The sequence below is a fragment of the Mizuhopecten yessoensis genome, unplaced genomic scaffold (assembly GCF_002113885.1).
Source record: "Mizuhopecten yessoensis strain PY_sf001 unplaced genomic scaffold, ASM211388v2 scaffold9639, whole genome shotgun sequence".
NCBI lineage: Eukaryota > Metazoa > Mollusca > Bivalvia > Pectinida > Pectinidae > Mizuhopecten > Mizuhopecten yessoensis.
This window is the reverse complement of record NW_018408148.1, coordinates 350,858-373,284: the sequence shown is the minus strand read 5'-3', so window position 1 is coordinate 373,284 and position 22,427 is coordinate 350,858. Positions and strand designations below refer to the sequence as shown.

Sequence of the window (22,427 nt, the reverse complement as noted above, 5' to 3'; positions counted from 1 at the left end):
TGTGAGCTTTTCTTTTCAAATACACCAATAAAGTATAAAATATCAAATACAACTGATAAACTAAGAAAAGAAAAAATGTTAAATCACCGAAAATGAAACACTCTAGGGATACGTACCGTCCTAATTCCTCACAGATGATGTATTTACCAAGGACGTCGCCCTTCATTTTGTCGACATTCACGTTGGTACCTCTGAAGTTTGAATCAACTGTAAACAAAACAGGGCGGAATCAGGACGGAATTTCAAGTAAAAATGTTTATATCGGCACTTGACATATAATTTACCCGTAAAAGATATGGGTCTAGTTTGAATCACTCCTTTCCATTTGTCTACTGAACTAATTTTCAAAATATTGAAGTGGAAGTAATTCTTCTTTTACTTAATTCAGGAAAATATTTTCAAGTGCAGTTTTTTCCTTTTGTTTAGTGGAACGAACATTATTGTGGGAGAACATTTCATTACAGGTACAATGTAAAAGTTTTAAACCGTTGGAATCCTGGGGGTTCTGATTGCTGTCTTCTGTGCAAAATAAAACAGAAATACACCTACACAGCACATCGTAGTCGAGCTCCGGAGCCTGGTCACGAGTGACCACGATATCCGACTCCTCGCCTGGCTGACTGATACCGATGAAGTTCTCGGACAGGATACGGAACTTGTATTCCTTGTGTACCTCCAGACACTCCACAGTGCATTGTGGGTGTTTTGATGTCAATGCACGACGCCAGACACCAGTCTGAAGATCACATTTTTCGATGATGTATCCAGTGACCGGAGAACCTCCGTCGTCTTCCGGTTCATTCCAGGCAAGTTTCACGGAGAATTTGTTGAAGGATATGATTGTTGGTTTACCACTCGGTGGTTGAGGACGATCTATAAAAAGATAAAATACACCTCATTACTTTCATGATATGTGAGGAAATAACTCGATTAAAAAATACAGTAAATAAGTTTTTCAGATTCTAGTCCTTTACAAAATCTATCAATGTTGAATAATTTTTCTGCATTTAATGCATTTTACTGTAACTGCAAAGTAGATACATAACGTTTTTCAACTGTATCAAATTCATCCTCTTAACGTTATAATCTAAAAACAAAAGGATCTATATGTTTACATGTTAACAATATTCTAGACTAATTTGTTTATTAAAAACCTTCTTATTTTATATCATCTTATTTTACTTGCTATTTCTGACACACTAACTTATGCACAGCATTAAATTTAAAAGTACCTGAATCCTGGAATAAGTATATTTTGCTTCGAGTTTTGATAATTTTGAAAATATCTATTACTTGCATTGCAGGTGTAATTACTATATGTTACCAGTAATAAGCCCCCCCCTCCCGACATTCACACACTAATTCCTGAAGCTTGATAGACTTGGAAGTGATTTAAAAGGAAAAGTCTTTAAAGACAAATCTGAGTGAACTTCAAATCCATTTCAAACTTACCAATGATCTTGATTGGTATATTGGCTGTGTCACTGCCATGCTTGTTTTTGACGGTGACTGTGTAAATACCGCCGTCACTTCTGTCTGAATCGTAGATCATCAGTGATGTGTGTCGTGGTGTTGTCGTGATATCTGTACCACGTCCGGCCTCGATCGTCTCCTTGTCAACCGACCATGTGACTTCAGGGTTGGGTTTGCCACGGAACTGGACACGTAACATAATGGTGTCTCCCTTACAGATACTCAGGCCGTCCAGGTAGCGGTCAGGTAGGTCAATTATCTTGGCAGGGACTGGACATTCACAAACAGAACATTGGTCAGTATTAATACTTAAATCAGAACCTTAGGATGCCTAAAACAAAGGGACCACAAAAAAGAAACTAGTTTTGTTTTGTTTCTGTATTTTTTAATGGCTCATCGACAAAGCTCAAGTGAGCTTTTGAAAAGATATTTTCTTTTGCATAATGTATTAAATGTCATTTGGGGAGGCAAGCAATATTTCCATATTTACTTTTGTACATTTTGTATTACTGCGATCCAATTCAAATTTTATTATATGTTTGTACTCCATCATGTACAAATGATATCTTAAATCTATTACAGGTACATTTGTATTTGCAATTTTGAGATTGAGAAAGTTGGTCCAGACGTTTCCTTAGATGACAGAATAAAATAATCTGTAATTGATCAACATAGCAGGTATGCCTTTTTTCAATTAAAATTGAATTATCAGAATGACATTGCAAAAGTAAGACAATGGCGTGACCTACCCAGCACGTCAAGTTTGGCACGAGTAGTCGCTGATCCACATCTATTTTTGGCGTGACACTCGATGTACGATGTTTCTCCTTCCTCCAGATCCTTTACAACCATCATTTGGACATTTCCGTCGCTCGAGATCTTGTAGTGACGACCTCCAAACACCTCACGGAAGTTCTTGTACCAGGTGATCTCTGGGCGTGGCAGACCTGTGACCTCACAGGTAAACTTGGCCTCGTGACCTTCCAGGACACTGGTGTCCTCTATCTCCTTGGAGAACTTCGGGGCCTCTAGTTCTACAGGATGAAAGAAATTGGCAAAGTCAGCTCATATCTCTCAATACTACTGGTATCAGGTCCCGATTTTGCAAAAGTTCTTTAACAAAAGGTTTTTTGTGGGGAACCATCACAGATTTAAGGAAAAATGTGAAGAAAAAATTCCTTTACTTCTGAATTGTCTTCCAATGGAAAATCTTAATTCAAATAATTTTCTTAAGCATACAGAGGCTTCAGCAAAGCAAAAGGCAAAAAGAGATTACGATTCAATCAATTTTTTGAACTGAAACATATGGACTTTTACCTCATAAAATTAAAAGATCATAAATTCATATTCTGTTGTAATGTCAAAATAGACATTAAACAAGTAAAAGTCCAGAAAAAAAGTAGTCAAAACAACAATATCCTATTTATACAAAATTTAAGGAAAATCATTGCAATTCATATTTCTGGAGCATAGCAGCTTGCATTTAGAAGTAAAGCTTCCAAGAGAAATGTTCCGTCTTTTCGTATTGCAGAGTTATCTGCTCTTGTGAGCAGGTATTGATTGTTCGTCATTAGTTTGTGTGAGAAAATTACGTCTTTTTCTCAAAAAATTATGACGTTGCTCTCACAAACAAATGACATAACAATCAATCCCTGCTCACACGAGCAGATCACTCTGCAATACGAAAAGATGGAATCCCTGTATGAAGTATTAGACACTGTTTTATTGAGTACGTACTGAAGGACTCGCGGCAGTAGAACGGGTCTGTGGCCGGGGATGGCTCCCCGGGACCCTCCTTGTTGGCTGCACGCACACGGAATTGATACTGCAGTTCTTCGTAAAGATTCTCCACACGATAATGCGTGTCCAGGATCGCCTGTTTGTTGACTGGTAACCAGGAGAAGCCGGAGATGTCAATCCTTTCCAGGAAGTAGCCGGTAAGAGGCGAGCCTCCGTCTGATTCGGGAGGTTGCCAAGACAACTCGACATATTTAGGTCCAATTTCAATCACTTCTGGGGCATTCAAGATAGCTGAGGGTTTTTCTGGTAAAACAGTGTAAAGAATGTACTTAAACAGTCTTTTAAGAAAATTACAATGCTCAAATACAATAATTTAAAAAATGAAATTGCTTAAGTTTACGGTTGAAGTTTCATTTATTATCTGACACATATACATATGTACTATCACCTATTTAACTTTTTTCCCACTAATTCCTATTTTTGATAAAATAAATTGATTTTTGACTGTAGGTTATATATTATGTTATTCATGTTACTATTTGATATCAAGATTTGAAAAGATTAATTCTTATTACATTAAATATAAATTTATCCTTGATATCTTTTTTTAAAAAACCCACTAAAATACACAATTTTTCGTTGATCTACTGAAATGGAAAAAAATATCAAATAAACAAAACACGGCACACAGTTCATGCTTACTCATGCACTTTTGACAAATGACAATTATACACAATAGTTTACATACTTACTTCAACTGTAAATGAACAGAAAACATGCAGTATACAAAAATTTAAAAACAAAAAAACACGCTACTGAGAGGCATTAACATCAGTCACAAAAATTTGAAACACAGAGTAAATACTCTGAAGAATAAAAACACAAAATATATATCTGAAACAGAAGAAAAAAAATGAAAAAATCAAGCCACAATGATTTGCATATGGTACAGTATTGGATTCAGTAGACTTCAAAACAACCAAAGTTTAATCATTTTTTTATCATTTTTATTCTACAATCAATTACAAAATTATCTGATTTAGAAAACCTTCTGATTCATCTAGAACTGACCCCTTCCCATCTCCACTTTCTCTTTTTTTTTCCCGATCCATCACTGCACAAACTTGTACAGGTTAATGCATTGCACATAAAATCATGCTGGAATAAAGTACAAAATTGACAGCAACGTTTAAATGTTTGACTCACGTTTAACAAAACAGCTCAGACAATGGCAAAAAAAACCTTCTGGTGCTAATTACACAATATTCATTCACAAGCATGCAGTAGAATAAACGTGAACAAAACATAATTGTCTCCCCTTATTACCTTTGACCTAGAGGTAAAGGCCACAGTGGCCTAATTAACACCCCCTGAAGACACATTTCAACTCTTCCAATTCAAAGGTTAGAATAGTCTATTATGAAATTTCAGGGGTGAATGAGTTAAAATGCAATGCCCACCTTCAGCCTGTGATGTAGGTACATTTCAAGTTTTATCAAGACATCTTTATCATTCAAAAGTTATAGCCCAAACAAGATGCTATTAGAAGAAGAATCTGAAGAACCAGTACACTACAGGAGGACGGGGCACCAGTATTGATGAGAACATTGACACCACCCAATTCATTCCTCAAATCAACCTTATCCTTATCAACATTCCGACAACTAAATATTGGTACATATTTCCCCTATAACATCATGTCTAGTTATTATTTTTTCCGTAACTCTTAAAATTTATGTAAAAATGTTCAACACTGGTCAAAAGAAGTACAAAAATATCATTAAATATTATTGATGATCTAAAAGATATTTTGTCTATCTATTTTCATACTGTCACAAATCTGTAAACCATATAGGCCCATGCACCATTTTCAATAAAAAAAAATTGTCTATTCAATTTCTTTTGAAGAATAAAGTTTAAAATTTCATGCTTGACTGCATACCCATGCTGACCACTACAAGCTATCCCTAAGTCATACCAACCTTTCCTGCCCTTCAGTTCTACCGGTGTTTTCAGTTCAGCGGGTTTGCTGCTGCCTGCCGCGTTCTCGGCAGACACACGGAAGTAGAACGATTCTCCGTCAGGAAGATCGCCGATGTGGTGGCTAGTCACCTGACCTGGCAGGCGTGTCACGCGCTCCCAGTTATCGTCGTCAATGTGGCGGCGCTCCAAAGTGTAACCTGTGATTCCCTCTTTGTCATACGGAGCGTCCCAGCTCAAGGTCAGCGAGTTCTTGGTTACATCCTTGACTCTCAGTGCTGTAGGTGACTCTGGGGGTTCTACAATGGGACACACACCTTATAGGAGATATTCGAATTTCGCATTAATTTTTACATACTTTTTTTTCGACAAAAGACCTTAAATATTTCTTATAATAAAGATTATGAATTTAAATTAGTGTTAAAGAAGCAATCAAACTGCTAATTAGTTTTCAGTGTTAATATACAGGTTAAATATGCTAGCTAAAGCTCAGAAACACAGGCAATCAACGATACTTTGTAGCATGAATCAATATCAACTCTAATGACATGAACCAATCAATATTCATGAAACCGTACTCATGCTCAAGCATGAACTTGGTGCTCAAACCAGTATTCTAGTGATTCACTTCATCATTTGACACTTTTAAGAACTAGAGTGTTTTAACATATGAAAACAACTTTAAGTCTCCAAACGTCTTACAACTCATTAACATCAACAAATTTTTATTAACTTATCACCGGAATTTGAAAATTTGCATTGAGCACAGAATCAAATTTGAGCATAAGAATGGTTTCATGGATATGACCCCTGATTTCCAATATCTACTGTAATTAGGGACTTGTTTACTATGTCTTAGACCATTTCTGACCTTATACTTCCTTCAAAAGATCAAATGCACAGACATCATGGTGCGCACCACCTGTGGTTAGGAAACACTTATCCTTCTGGGAAAACAGATTCAGACTCATTTTTTTTCCTGAGTTGATGATGTTCTTCCTTACATTTTTTTGTCTGTTCAAGTTCTAATTATATGTTTGCACCGCGGTGTTCCTTTTCTCTTTTGACAAGTCAACATCATCAGGAACTTATGTTAAGTTTCCTATTATTTGCCTATTCTTTGAGTTACAGACTCATAAGCTTTAAATCTCTCTTTCTAGTACTTTGTTAGGTGTGCGAAAAAGAGAAATTGTGTTTCTTCAAACATGAGTTTATCATATTTATCCTGCAATAAGCACAGAGGGCTAACACATAACTTCTAACTCCTAAGTGGGAGGTGGGCTTATATCAGAATAATGAATATCTTAATTGTCAATTATACTGAAATAGATATGTGTGGGTTAAAAAGCAATCAAAGGGATATTGCTGGATACATTTGGTAATTAAAAATGTAATTTTCGATTATTGTACATTTTTGAAGCTAGTAACATATCATGTTCTGAGCCTTTATAGTCAATCAAGTTTCTGTATCATTATGTTCATAAGGATATATGAAAGGATGCCTGTCTTTCACAAGAATACTTCCTAGTGTCACAGTACCCAATGATACAGCTGTGTAGAATGCCTAAGTGCCCTGGTTGAGGACACAAGAAATATGGTACCCCGTTGATGATTGAATCATATTATATATATTTTTTATGATAAAGCCTTACATGTAGATCTGTCAACAGATTCACAAGGATTTAAATTCCTAAAACGAGCAAGAACAGGTATATATAATCAGCAATTATGATCCTTTGGTGTGTTTTTTCTGTCTGCATATATCACAGTGTCAGTAATTTTGTGGTCAATATGTCTGTATCATAATGAAACATCCACATCTCCTTACCCGACAGGTGTCTTCATCAACAATTTATGTGTTTCTTCTCAATCCTTTGTTTTCATTTTACACTGTTGTTGTGTATTTAAAGAGACTAAAACCTCATCATAGCCTAGACATTATATTGCAGTAAATTTAAAATATTTCAGCTAGAATTAAGATTTTCCAGACTGATAAAACAGTATTTTGTTCAATGAATCATTCTGTGACTATTTTTGACATGGACATTTTTTTCTGGTTTTCAGTCTCCAAGTTAACTATGCTGCTCATATCAGTGACATTTCCACTGTAACTTTTTGTCTGTGTTCTGAACAATTCTACTAAATAACATGTACTTTTATATGTCCATCATATTCATTTCCTCTGGTGTTCCTCTATTTCAGTTCTATGGGTTTTTTTTCTTCCGACTTTTCGTTCGATTTGTCCATGAGTGTTGATAATGTGTTATATTTATTTCCAGTTTTAATTAATAAATCGTGTATTGTTAGTATATCCTGTTTCTATGTCCTAGTCAATGTTTGTTTTCTCCCATTATTTACTTTCTCCTCTATCAGAATACTCTAACTAGTCGTAAGACATCATCTCTTATGTACATAAGACTTCAAAGATACTTACAAAAATGTACTTGATTAAATCCTTCCTGCACAAAGCATAATTGCCCATTTATATCTGTAGTCTGGTGATACAGGTTCATATCACCTGTCTGAGTTTTATGATTATATTTCATATCACCTGTTTGAGTTTTATGATTATATTTCATATCACCTGTCTGAGTTTTATTAGTATATATGTGTGTTTTCCAATAGCTGTGACAAGTTTTTTTTAAAGAAATCACACATACCAATTAGCAAAAGGACATTTGAACATGTTTCATGATGCAGTATTACATACTTGGCAATTTTTTGAAAATTTTAATGGGGGAGATTACACATGTTTAGAGTTAAAAGCATAAATAAAATGTGTGTTTGTAGACCTATCTATCATCTATTAGATGAAATCATCAGATCTTAGAAAATAGGAATAGTTTAGCAAATTCGCTGGTTGAAAATGCTCAATTTTAGGATCCAAAAATGGACGACTCCTTCCTAAATAGGGAGAATAGAGAAGTATATGGTATTGCAGGATCTAGTAATTGTCGTTTGGAGAATAAGAGTAAATGGTTTTATTTGAGTCCGATTTTTTTTGATGATGTCATTGGATAAATGTCCATACAAAAATTGTTGACAGAAACAACAAATATTTAATTATTATTTGAATATACATGTATTACGTTTAGTTTGTTCGTCTGATTGTTAATCAAATTTCATTTTATGTCAAATAAATAAGATGCTTAAAGAGTCTGCATCACTCAACAATTCTCCTATTATTTATCAGTGCTCCGAGAGGTTATTTGAAAAAACTTTTTATGAATTTATGTCAACTTTGCATAAAGTTTGATTAAACTAAGCCTTGTGGAAATTAAATAAAACTTGAAAAGTCCCTGAATGCTACCGGTTGGATTTGATATTTTATCTAAAGCTCATTATGCACATGTATAACATCAAATTTTGTAATATATAAATGATAGGAAAAATGCAGAAATATTCATTTCCATGCAGAACTTTATCGTCAACAGCAGCAGATTTTAATGGCTATTGCATATCTAAATTAGTTTTCCTTTACACCACTGAGGTAACTACTTCTATGTGACTCCTTAGGAATCTTTATCAATCAATTTTCTTTTCATTCCTTACTAAGTTACAGCTCGCTGTCAATGTCATTTACTATCAACCAAATAATGTATATCTGTAGTATTTGTTCTATTATTTTAATGATGTTTTGTCCGTCTCATCAATGATGTGTGTAAATGTCCACGTAAATTGCTGCCTCTGTACTACAACTAGAGGAGAGGAATTAATATAAGCTTACAGCTTGTTTTCCGATCCGCGTTGTATCTGTACTGTATTGTAATGTAGTGTGCAAATCATGAAATAAAATATTGTTTAAACTAAATTTGGTAGAATCTCGGCTATGGAAGTTAACTAGAAGTTGACATATCTCTGGTATTTAGAGCCAGTGACTGTTTTCTTGGAATTTAATATTTTCATTAAGTTTCATTATGTACTTTTATATCATATTGTTGTTCTTTGTATCAAGTTTGGTAGAAGTTGGTAACAGAAGTTAAATTAAAGTTGAAATATCTCTGATATTAAGAGCTCATGACTGCTATCTCGGAACTTGATATTTGTCTTTTAGTTAAATATGCACATGCAGCATCACATTATCGTATTTTTGAAAAGCTGGAACAGCCACTACAGTCATCATCAGGCCGAGTAAAAAAGCAGCTAAAACTAGCAATAGCTACATATATATATGCATCTAGCTCTTTTGTATAAATTTGATTTCAGAACAGAAACATCTCCATCACATTTGGCACATTTTGGCATATTTTGTACACATTTTAGACGAAAAGAATAATTGGAATAAATTTTGAATAAAAATTTTCAGCAGAATTTTATTATATATATTCTTTTTATGCAACTTAATATGAAATTATGTCCAATTTTTTATTTGATTTGGATTCTTTTGGTTGATGGATAATGAATAATATCTAATTTCCAAAATGAAGGGAGATAACTGTTCTTGTCAACCATTCAATCAGTGTTGTGTGCCCCTACACAGTATATTTCCAATCACTACCATTTAGTACTAGCATTACATGATAAGAACCATCAACAAGCTTTCCAAATGGATACTTTCACAAACTGATATGTACTGTAAAATTTTGTGTTTTTTTTAGGGATCCTATTTGTCCCGTCTTTCGCATTAACCATTTTTCTGCAAAAACCACAAACCGCGAAATTGTAAGGAGTTTAATTTATCCTTACCATATCGCTTTGTGGTATAGCCACTAGATCTTAAATCTATGGAAACTAGGTCCCGTAAAATAGAGTAATTTAATAAATTTGTGGAAAAAATTAGAAGCTGCAAAAATATAACTTTTACAGGATATGACCGAAGTGCTTTATAAATCCACAGATTGAGGACGGGCGTCTATTGTAAATTAACAAATACACTGATGATTGACTTCCTGTTTACCCTTGGTGGTCTGAGAATAAGAAATAATTCTTTTTGGATAGCTTGTTGGTGGATCCTAACATGGAAATTCATCTGTAACGGTGGACCTTTCTTAAAAAGGACATCAGAAGAATTGTACAGTTTCTATGTAAAATTTTGTTGCATTCATGATATTGTTTTTATATCAGTATAACATTTACTAGAAATTGCTGATAAATTTTCAAAGTTTGAGATTTTTCAAAAAGCTTCACGAAGTGTGGGTTCTTTTTGGTAGGAATTGTATGAATTCTTCCATTTGGTCCTTCAATGTACTTTATTTACCAATTTCATGATTTTCCAAAACATTTTAAAATCATTCATTCAGAAATTGTGGGTTCATTTTGAATGAATTGTACAAATACTTCTATATGGTCATATAAACTACTTCATCTTCCAATTTCTTATAAATAACTGACAACTCTTTTGAATCAGGGTTAAAAGACATCCACTACCAACAGAAGAGCAACTAGAAATTGTTCAATGTTCGATAAAAACAAAATGAGACAAATATTAAAAAACATTAGATTTAATAGAGTTTACAGAAAAGTACAAAGTAACACCTTGAGATAGATTACGTGTTGAGGAAAGTAACACTGCAGGGACAAGCATTCCTAGTATTGACTGACTGAGAGCAGACGACAGTAACACTGCAGGGACAGGCATTCCTAGTATTGACTGACTGAGAGCAGACGACAGTATTTAACAACATAATCCTTTTATAAAACCCACAGAGGAGGGTTATCCTAATTCTTACTGCAAACAAAAACTTTCAGAAAATTACAAAATGCTACGTTTAAGTAGCCATCCTTTGCAGAAACGAATCAAGATTATCTGTCTGGTTATTGAAAGGAGATGTACAACAAGTTGAAAGAATAATTCTTTGCTTCAATTGTCTGATTCAGTCAGTGGAAAAAAATCTATGAGAAATAATATAAGGAAAGAAAGTATAACAAAAAAATGTCTCTTTGATGTTACATTTTGAGAATGTCCCTTAAATATGTTTGACATTTTGAGAATGTCCCTATAATAGAATTAACCTTTCGATATCCCTAAAGATAGATTTGGACTCAGAAAGTATAATAAAAAAATGTCACTTTGATGTTACATTTTGAGAATGTCCCTTAAATATATTTGACATTTTGAGAATGTCCCTATAATAGAATTAACCTTCGAATGTCCCTATAAATAGATATTGACTCATGAGCATGTACCTCATTTACTAAATTATTTAAATGTGTCAACACTGCTAAAAGCATAGCTAAAGCACATCACATTTATATTAGCAATTTCTTTTAAGCTGCATTGTCATCTCCGGGTGAGGCAGCAGAACTCATTGCTACTGCTAAATTGCTAAATATTAGCATTAGCTGTATAGCGTAAGCTAGCACATTCACACTGCACTAAAATGTCCAATCCTGTGTCATTCATATGATTTTCAAAGTTCATTGTTATCCATGTATCAAGTGTAGCCATCCAATATCCAATCAAATGTTGAGGTTATCACAGACTTCATATCACAAAAAGTTCCTCAGGAAATTGATGCATGTCCATTATTTGTCACAGTGGCTATTGGAATTTCACATCGCTAATAAATCACCAAATTTAAAATAATAATTTAATGATTTTCAAATATATGATATAATCATAAATAATTCAAATATATTAATGTTCCATTGATAGAATATCTGGCTATTTACAAGAATTTAACCACTGTGACAAATATATATTTTGAAAGATATATAAATACAGATCATTGTTCGAACTTAATGAAATCTGGTATCATCTGTCAATATTTTTTCTCATCAACTGGAAGAAAGTTACACAATATCAGGTTTGTGTCCAGAATCCCTGTCACCTGAACAGCCTACTTCTTGGTAAAAGTGCTACGAGCAAGTGCCATTGCTGAAGACTTTGACGAGGTCATAGTAGATGACTTAGAAGACACCGAAGATGACTTCATCGAGGACACCGTAGACGATTTAGAAGCACTGTAGCTCTTCTTTGTAGAGGATGCGGATGAAGAAGCAGATTCCTCAAATTTAACATGCTTGGAAGACTTTGACAGTGAAGACTTGAAAGATTTAGTCTTCAATGAGGCGTGACTTTCCTCCTTTATGTCGGCTTTAACTGACTTCACTGTTTGAATACTCATCTTTTTCATGGCCTGTTGGTACACTGAAGAAGCCGTTGACGACTCGCTCTTGATGGCTGACATGTACTGTCTGCGAGACTTCGAAAAAGCCTCCTCACTGACCTCCGATTTGTATGATTTGGACTCGGTCGGAGGCTCGCTGGAAGCCCTTGTATACCTGTAATGCATGTCCATTTCTAGGTCAGTGAGCTCATCCAGACGCCTCTGGGTAGATGTTTTAGTTGAGATTTCGGCGGATGTTGCTTCAGATTTGCTTGAACTCTGGTATTTAGATTTGTGTGAGTGTTGTTTCTTCTGTAACCCCTCAAGGTACTGCTGTTTTAACTGAGAAGTCTGGCTGTCCTTTTTGGTTGCTGTTGACAAAGATGTCTCCTTGTGTCGTTCCTGAACCTGTTTCCCGAAACTCACAATTTCAGCCTCTGAAGTTTCTGCTTTGGCCTGAGCAAGCCTCAATTGAAGAGCCATGTCCCTGGAACTAGCTCCTCTGTAAAAATCCTCTGTACCTTGGACATCAGAATCCCAATATCCACTGTAAACGGGGAAGTAACGCCACCACCTATAGGGAGTGTAGTAGGTTGCCCCTGTTCCTGACTCCAGTAGGGCTTGGCTATGATGTACAGCCGAGCGGGACCTGGAAAGAGTGTCTTCCACAGAGGCTGCTTGTTTAGCCTGAATGCGGGACAATAAACTCTTAGTTGTCCGACTAGTTTTTGTCTCACTTGAGGTTTGACCAGTCTTTATCTCACCAAAGGATTTTGACATAGACTGTACTTTGCTTTCAGCTAGTCTAGCATCAGCTTCTGCCTTCACTGATTTGACAGTGTGTACTCTCTGAATTGATGCAGTGTCGTGTGAAGTAGAGTAGTCCTTCCTGTACAGAACAGACATATACTGTCTCCTGCTTTGCTCAAATGATTCGTCATCAATTTCAGATTTCTGAACACGAGATGTTTCTACGGGTGGCTCACTGGAAGCACGGGAGTATCTCTTCTGCATGTCTAGATCCATGGAGCGCAGTTCCTCAAGCCTCTGTTGGGCAGAAGCTCTTACAGAAGAAAGGGTTTCATACTGTAATTTACTCTTAGCATCTACATGAGTTTCATTTTGCTTTTGTGTGGCTTTTGAGAGTTTCTCCTTGGAATCCTGATACATCTTGGAGTCATATGACTTGTCTTTGCCTGCAGTAACCTTTGCTCTTTCTGCCATCTCCCTGTCAAAGTGACTGTACTCGGTCAATTTGCTGTCATCCTGAGTGGAGACAAACTTGGTGTGGGTTGAGACATCAGCCTGGGATTTCAGTTCGTCCTTTATGCCACTGTACCTGATATACCTGGCTAGGTGATCCCATCGACTATAGGGCAGATTGTAAGTGGATCGGATATGACTCTGGCAAGCTGTAGTTCTATCTGCTGAAGCTTGTTTTCTAACATGAAGTCTGTGTCTGAATTCTCTTGCTGCAGTGGAAGTCTCCGTCTCTTGAATCCTGTCCAATACGTCTGTCGATACACCTGTCTGCTTTGCATCTACTGCTTCTTGGACAGACTTGAGAGTATGGTAAGGTCCAGTCCTTGTGGAGATATCACTTTCTGTGCTAATGTCATGTCTGTATAGTGCAGACAAGTACTGCCTTCTCTGTTGTTCAAATGATTCTTCATCAATCTCTGAACGTTTTGCTTTTGACAAAGTTGACTGATAGTGTGCACTAGAGGCACCTAATCTCCTGGCCATCAGTGCTTGTTCCTCAGCCCGAGCAAGAGCCGAGGCTTTCACAGAGTCAACAGTGTAAAACTCCTGCTTCCTAGCTGATGTATACTTTGATCTATATGCGTCCTCTTGCTGCTGCAGGGTGATCAGATATTGTTCTCTAGACTGCTGCAGTAAACTGTCATCATGGGTCCTAGCAGATGTTCGCTTTGACCTTTCTTCGATCTCCTGATCAAATTTGCTATAGTCTGGCATTTCTCTTGGCTCACTAGATCCTCTCAGTAACCTTGAATCAGATTCACAATGTGTTTGTTCCAACTGATCCTTCAGACCACTGAATCTAGTATAAGCCGCCAAATGATTCCATCTGTCATAGTTGGTATCGTAGGTAGACCTTGGTAAGGTGTAATACAAGGATTGTTGCGAAGAGGTTTCTGCATCCATTGCAGCCTGTCTTGCATGAAGCCTGGCCCTAAAATTCTTAGCAGCACGAGTTGTTTCTGTTTCACCAATGATGTCTGATGAAGTTGCAATTTTGCTATCTCTTTCTTTTGCGTCCACCTCCGCTTTTACGGAGTGCAAAGTGTGCCAGTTAGCTTTACGCTGGCTAGCAGTGGTCTCTGTGTCTGTTGTGTAGTCAGTTCTATAGAGAGCAGACATGTAGTTGGCCCTGGATTGTTCAAAAGTCTCATCATCCATCCCCAATTTGTAGCTTCTTCGAGGTCGTACCTCAGCTCTTGGTTCACTCAAAGCACGTGATTCCCTGAGTTCCCTCATTCTTTCCTCCTCGAGCTTCTCAAGAGCTGCAGCCCTTACAGCCTCTACTGTTTGAATATCCTTCCTCCTTCTACTCATGTCATAGCTGGATTTGTACAGGTCCTCCTGTTGTTTTAGTGTAAGGAGATATTGGTTTCTGGATTCCTGTAAAGACAAATCCTCTTGTGTCTTTGCAGATGAGCGTTGGGATCTCTCTGCAATCTCTCTATCAAATTTGCTGTAGTCAGGAATTTCCCTTGTCTCGCTAAGTGATCTGTAAGACCTAACATCATAATCATCACCTGTCTCACTCAGCTGGTCTTTGAGGCCACTGAATTTGGTATATGCAGCCAGATGATTCCATCTGCTGTAGTCAGAGTCGTAAGTCGATCTTGGTTCAGCTTCAGCTGGTTGAGTTTTGACAACCGAAGCATCAGATGCAGCCTGTCTTGCACGAAGCCTTGCTCTGAAATCCTTGGCAGCACGAGATGTTTCTGTTTCACAAATTATGTCAGATGAAGTTGCAAATTTGTCTATTTTCCGTTTGGTATCAACTTCAGCTTTTACAGACTTCAGTGTGTACCAGTTAGCTCTACGCTGGCTAGCGGTGGGCTCTGTGTCTGTTGTGTAGTCAGTTCTATAGAGAGCAGACATGTAGTTGGCCCTGGATTGTTCAAAAGACTGATCATCCATCTCCAATTTGTAGGTCCTTCGAGGACGTACCTCAGCTCTCGGTTCACTAAAAGCACGCGATTCTCGGAGTTCCCTCATTCTTTCCTCCTCCAGTTTTTCAAGTGCTGATGCTTTCACAGTCTCTACTGTTTGAATATCCTTCAACCTTCTACTCATGTCATACCTGGATTTGTACAGATCCTCCTGTTGTTTTAGTGTAAGGAGATATTGGTTTCTGGATTCCTGTAAAGACACATCCTCTTGTGTTTTTGCAGATGAACGTTGGGATCTCTCTGCAATCTCCCTATCAAATTTGCTGTAGTCAGGAATTTCCCTTGTCTCACTAAGTGATCTGTAAGACCTTATATCATAATCATCACTTGTCTCACTCAGCTGGTCTTTGAGGCCACTGAATTTGGTATATGCAGCCAGATGATTCCATCTGCTGTAGTCAGAGTCGTAAGTCAATCTTGGTTCAGCTTCAGCTGGTTGAGTTTTGACAACCGAAGCATCAGATGCAGCCTGTCTTGCACGAAGCCTTGCTCTGAAATCCTTGGCAGCACGAGATGTTTCTGTTTCACAAATTATGGCAGATGAAGTTGCAAATTTGTCTATTTTCTGTTTGGCATCAACTTCCGCTTTTACAGACTTCAGTGTGTACCAGTTAGCTCTACGCTGGCTAGCGGTGGTCTCTGTGTCTGTTGTGTAGTCAGTTCTATAGAGAGCAGACATGTAGTTGGCCCTGGATTGTTCAAAAGACTCGTCATCCATCTCCAATTTGTAGCTCCTTCGAGGTCGTACCTCAGCTCTTGGTTCACTCAAAGCACGTGATTTCCTGAGTTCCCTCATTCTTTCCTCCTCGAGCTTCTCAAGAGCTGCAGCCCTAACAGCTTCCACTGTTTGAATATCCTTCATCCTTCTGCTCATGTCATACCTAGACTTATACAAGTCCTCCTGTTGTTTTAGTGTGAGGAGATATTGGTTTCTGGATTCCTGTAAAGACACATCCTCTTGTGCCTTTGTTGATGTACGCTTGGATCTTTCGGCGATCTCTTGATCAAATTTGCTGTAATCAGGAAGGTCTCTTGGTTCACTTGACGCTCTAAATGATCTTACATCATATTCATCACCTGTCTCACTCAGCTGGTCTTTTAGACCACTGAATTTGGTATATGCAGCCAGATGATTCCATCTGCTGTAGTCAGAGTCGTAAGTCGATCTTGGTTCAGCTACAGCCAGTTGAGATGTGACAGCCGAAGCATCAGATGCAGCCTGTCTTGCACGAAGCCTGGCTCTGAAATCTTTAGCAGTACGAGATGTTTCCGTTTCACCAATTATGTCAGACGAAGTTGCAAATTTGTGTACTTTCTGTTTGGCATCAACTTCAGCTTTAACAGACTTCAGCGTGTACCAGTTAGCTCTACGCTGGCTAGTGACAGTCTCCGTGTCCGTGGCATAGTCAGTTCTATAGAGAGCAGACATGTAGTTGGCCCTGGATTGTTCAAATGACTGATCATCCATCTCCAGTGTGTAGCTCCTTCGAGGTCGTACCTCAGCTCTTGGTTCACTCAAAGCACGTGATTCCCTGAGTTCCCTCATTCTTTTTTCCTCAAGCTTCTCAAGTGCCTCAGCCTTCACAGTCGCCACGGTTTGCACTCCCTTCCTCAGGTTAATGTCATACCTGGACTTGTATAGATCTTCATGCTGTTTCAAGGAGAGAAGATACTGATTTCTGGATTCATTAATGGATACATCGTCCTCAGCTTTAACAGATGTGAGCTTCTTTCTTTCAGCGATCTCCTGATCAAATTTGCTATAATCAGGAAGATCTCTTGGTTCACTTGATGCTCTGATTGCTCTTACACCAAACGTGTCGCTGGTTTCACTCAGCTGGTCTTTAAGACCACTGAATTTGGTATACGCTGCAAGATGATTCCATCTGCTATAGTCAGAGTCATAAGTAGGGCGTGGCTCATCCACTGCTATTTTAAAAGTAGGAACGTCTTTTTGAGTCTGTCTGGCCTGAAGTCTGGCTCTGAAGTCCTTTGCAGCGCTGGTTGTTTCAGTTTCACCAATCACGTACGGTTGAGATGCAATCCTTACGGTTCTCTGTTTGGCGTCAACAGCAGCTTGTACTGATTTGAGTGTGTGCCAGTTGTCTCGTCGTTGATTTGAATCTGTTTCAGTATCTGTAGTGTATAATGTCCTATCTAAGACAGACATATAGTTAGCTCTAGAATTTTCGAAATCCTCATCGCTGACTTCCAAGTATGATTTACGTGTCCTTGCCTGGTTTGTTTGAGGCTCACTAATACCTCTTTGTTGGCGGATTTCAATTGCCTTACGTTCTTCGATACGTTCCTGAGCAGAAGCGCGGACACTTCCCACTGTATGGATGACATCTTTCTTCCTGCTTGATAAAAATGAATCATGTTCTCGTTGGTAAGCATTCAGTTGATCTTGCTCATACTGACGTTGCATTTCATTGTCGCTCCTTGCCATTGAAAGCTGCATTCGTTCTGCCATTTCATCATCAAATTTGCTGATGTTGGTCTGTATGGCTTCCACTTCAGGCAGTTCACTTGCTGATCTGGCAAACTTGCCCTGGAGAGAGACATCACGATTATCAACGAAAGTAACACCCTTCTTGTCCACGGCACTGAACCGTGTGTCATCAGTAAGTTGGTTGTATTTGACGTCGGTGTATTGGTTATAAGCAGCCAGATGGTCCCATTGACCATAAGGTACCTCTCGTGTGGACAGAGCATCCACCATGTCCTGGCTTTGACGTAACACAGCAGCCGATCGTGCAAAAGATTCCTCAAGAGTGCTAAGATTTTTCGCTCTGAGTCTGGATCTGACATTCTTGGCAGCGATAGTAGTTTCAGTGTCCTTTTGGGAGTAAGGTGTGCTATCAAACCTTACACTTTTGTGTTTTGCTTCGGCAGCAGCCTTCACTGATTTTAACGTGTGGATCCTATCCCCCCTGTGAATAGTATTGATTGTAGTATCCACAGGCCGTTCTAGTGCAGACATATACTGGGCTCTCGATTCCTCGAACCATGAGTCGTCCGCTTTTTTAACTGTTGGTCTCCTCACATCTAAATCCTTTATACCGACTGCCCTTGTTTCACTGAATGACCTGATTCGTTGTATGTCCTTTCTTGCATCTGCATCAGCACGAATTGAATCCACTGTGTGTATCTTGCCCTTTAGCATTTTCTCAGTATCCGTTTGCTCCTTCTTGTGCAACGTGTCCATAAATTTAGCTCTGGATTCTGCAAACACCTTCTTATCAACAGTGCTTTCCTTTGACTTCTTGCGAAGACTTTCGTCGAATTCAGAAGTGTCAAGTGTTTCATTTGCGTACTGATATTTCAATTTCCGTTCTCTTGACATTGCTTGATGGTACATGTCATCTACATAGGACACACCACCAGAATCGTCGTCCACCTTGCTGTACCATGTATTGTCTGTAACCTTATCGTATTTGAGTCCACTGTATTTGTTATAAGCGGCGAGATGATTCCATCTGCTATACATGGAGTCATATGTTGACCTGGAGTCAAGTAGAGATTGACTCTCTCTTGCAGCAATATGGGCACGAGTGAGTGCTTCCTCGGCAACTGCTTCCTGTCTAGATCGGAGTCTCGATCTAAATCGTCTAACTTCTTCAAGAGTTTCTGACGCACCAATAACTTCACGAGGCTCGCTGATAGCCCTTACTCTTCGTTGAGCGCTTATATCAGACTTGACAGATTCAAGTGTGTGTATGGCTTCTCTCCTCAGCACACCTTCATATACTTCTGAGGGCCTTTCAAGTGCTGTCATGTATCTTGCTCTGGACTTTTCGAACCATTCATCATCATAGGCAAGTTTGTATGCCATTTTTGGAACTTCGCTCATTTGCGGATCCACAATATGCCTAGTTGGTTTAGTTGCCTTGGCCTGAAGTGCATTTCTCTGAGACCTCAAGTCAGCCTCTGCTTTAACAGACTTCAATGTGTGGAATTTCTCTCGTTTGAACTCTGTGTCTCCCAAATCGTGTCTCTTCTCAAGTGCAGCCAAGTACTTTGATCTTGAATCATGGAAAGATCTTTCATCCATGGTGACAACAGGCTTCTTAACGACTTGCCTCACTTCTGGGGGCTCACTTATAGCCCTGATTGCTACAGAAATGTCTCTTGTGCTTATATCATCCTTTGGTTGTTTTCCCTTTACGTCAATGTACTTATTGAATGCTGCCATGTGATCCCACCTACTATAGGAGGACTCCTGCGATGCAGTCTCTGTTGCATTGATCAAAGCTTCGCTCTGTTTGGCAGTCACATGGGCCTTTTCAAATGCTACCTGAAGCTGTGCAAGCTTTTTAGATCTTAGTTTTGACTGTGTTTTCTGCAGTTTGGATTCCTCTACTATCTGAGCTTTGTAAGTTTTTCTGGGAGTTTTGGATTTCAGTTCGGCTTTAACAGATTCCAGAGTATGAATTTGCATCTTGGATTTAGGCATATCAATGACCTCCTGCTGAGAAGGCCTCTCCAGTGCTTTCATGTAATTAGATCGTGATTTCTCAAACCAATCATCATCATTGACGACTGTATATGTCCTCCTGGACACGGCCTGCTCGACAGGTACTACAACTGGCATTGGCTTTGGAACCTCTTTCTTGTGATGTCTGGATAATGCTGATGCTTGAACAGCAGTAAGAGTGTGGATCTGGGGCTTGATAAAATCAGGTAACTCAACCTTGCGTGGCTCAAACGCTGACAAATAAGTCAGCCTCATCTGATTGAACTCTTGTTCATTCATAGCTAGTCTTTTCGCTTTGTCTAATTTCTTTTTTGGAATTTCCTCAATCTCTTCTTCTGGCGCAGAAATTGGTTTAGAACGCTTTGGTACCACATATTCAACTTCCTTGTATATAGCCGGCTCTCGTTTGGAAACGACTGCAGCATGGGTTCCGATAGATTCTACTTTTGATATGCTTTCTTTCATTGCGATCCTAGCCAGCTCTAAGGAATCATCACGTGGCGTTGGTTTAGTCAATTTCCTCTTAACACGTCTTGCTATTGGAGAACTTTCAAACTGAACTGGAGGCTCACTGATGGCTCTGGAAGATCTGTCCTTTTCTTTGATGGATTTGTAAACAGAATCTAGAGTGTAAATATCCTGTTTCTTTTTTGGCGCTTCATACACTTCTGTGACCTTAGGTTTCTCCAAAGCAGACATGTAATTTGATCGTGACTTATCAAACCATTCGTCATCATAAGAAATCTTGTATGTTCTGAAAGATTTCCTTTCTTCAGTTGGCTCCTCAATGACCATTTTTTCTTTTGGTTCTGGCACAGGCTTCCACTGATGTTGACGTTTCAGAGCTGCAGCCTGTACCTCAGATAGAGTAAATATTTTCTCCTTGGCTAATTGAGGTATTTCTACAGTGGGTCTTTTCAATTTTGTAAGGTATTCAAGTCTATTCTGGTTGAACTCTGCCTCATTCATTGCAATCCTCTTTGCCTTTTCAGGTCTCTCCTTGGGTGCCTCAATCTCTTCTTCTGGCTTATGGACTGGCTTAGCTTTCCTTGGTCTCACATATTCAACTTCCTTGTATATAGCTGGCTCTCGTTTGGAAACGACTGCAGCATGGGTTCCGATAGATTCTACTTTCGATATGCTTTCTTTCATTGCGATCCTAGCCAGCTCTAAAGAATCGTCACGTGGCGATTTTTTCGACAATTTCTTCTTAACACGTCTTGCTATCGGAGAACTTTCAAACTGAGCTGGAGGCTCACTGATGGCTCTGGAAGATCTGTCCTTTTCTTTGATGGATTTGTAAACAGAATCAAGAGTGTTAATATCTTGTTTCTTCTTTGATGCTTCATACACTTCAGTGACCTTAGGTTTCTCCAAAGCAGACATGTAACTTGATCTTGACTTATCAAACCATTCGTCATCATAAGAAATCTTGTATGTTCTGAAAGATTTCCTGGATTCAACTGGTTCTTCATCTTTGGTTTCAACTTTTTCTTTTGTTGGTGGTTTGCGTAGTTGATTTCTCAGAGCAGATGCCTGAATTGAAGCTAGGGTGTGGATTTTCTCATCCTTCTTAAACTCAGGTATTTCTATCTGGCGTTTCTTATCTAGTGCAGACAAGTACTGTGCCCTGCTCTGTTTGAACTCCTCCTCCATATCAGCATTTTTCCTTTCCCTGTCCGGTCGCTCCCTCAGCTTTTGTTCCAGTTCAGCCTCAACTGGAGGCTCACTGATGGCACGAGTGCGTTTCTTTGGCTCGTCGTAAGTGATACCAGCAATTTTGTTTAAAATGCTAACGTGATCATACTTGCTAGTAACAGCATGTGTTCCTATCGATTCAATCCTTGACATACTTTGCTTCATTGCAACTTGTGCCTGCATTAGGGCGTCCTCACTGTAACGAGGCTGTCTTGACTTTTTCGACTTGAGACGTTTTGTCAATGGAGTTTCGTCCACGGGTGACAGTGGTTCACTTGTGGCGCGACTGTCTCTCGACTTCTTTGCCACTGAATCTTTTACAGACTGGAGAGTGATGATTTCTTCCAGCTTTGGTTTCACGATCGGCTCTGCAGTGTAGTCTGGTTTCTCAAGTGCTGTCAGATATCGTGAACGTGACTTTTCAAACCAATCATCGTCGTAGGCAAGTTTGAATGCCTTGCTTGGCTTTCTTGGTTCTATGTCATCTGGAGGCTCACTAGTAGCACGTGAGGGTTCGACAGCCTCGCGAGATTTGGCTACTTTACGGGCTTCCGTGGATGCTTTTACAGATGCCAATGTGTGCATCTTCTCCTTTTTAAGACTCAAATCCACTGAACTTTCTTCACGACGATGTAGTGCCGACATGTACTTCGTTCTCTCTTTTTCAAAGTCCTCCTCCAGTGTGGTGACTTTCTTAGCCTTTTCCATTAACTTTGCTCTCTGTTCTTCAACATACTCATCAACAGGTGGTTCACTGATAGCACGTGAACGCTTCTCTTCCGTATATGATAGGCCCTTGTATTTATT

The 22,427-nt window shown here is 38.6% G+C and overlaps 1 protein-coding gene across 1 annotated transcript in view; it reads right to left on the bottom strand.

Annotated features, from left to right (window-relative positions):
- LOC110458512 (titin-like) overlaps positions 1-22,427 on the bottom strand; it is a 483,136-nt gene that overhangs the window by 155,515 nt on the left and 305,194 nt on the right. Inside the window, exons 222-227 of the mRNA XM_021510245.1 lie at positions 5,196-5,492; positions 3,211-3,516; positions 2,223-2,507; positions 1,453-1,743; positions 550-873; positions 117-207 (exon numbers count right to left, since the gene is read on the bottom strand). Of these exons, the coding sequence (XP_021365920.1) occupies positions 117-207; positions 550-873; positions 1,453-1,743; positions 2,223-2,507; positions 3,211-3,516; positions 5,196-5,492 (1,594 nt within the window). The remainder of the gene's footprint in view (positions 1-116; positions 208-549; positions 874-1,452; positions 1,744-2,222; positions 2,508-3,210; positions 3,517-5,195; positions 5,493-22,427) is intronic.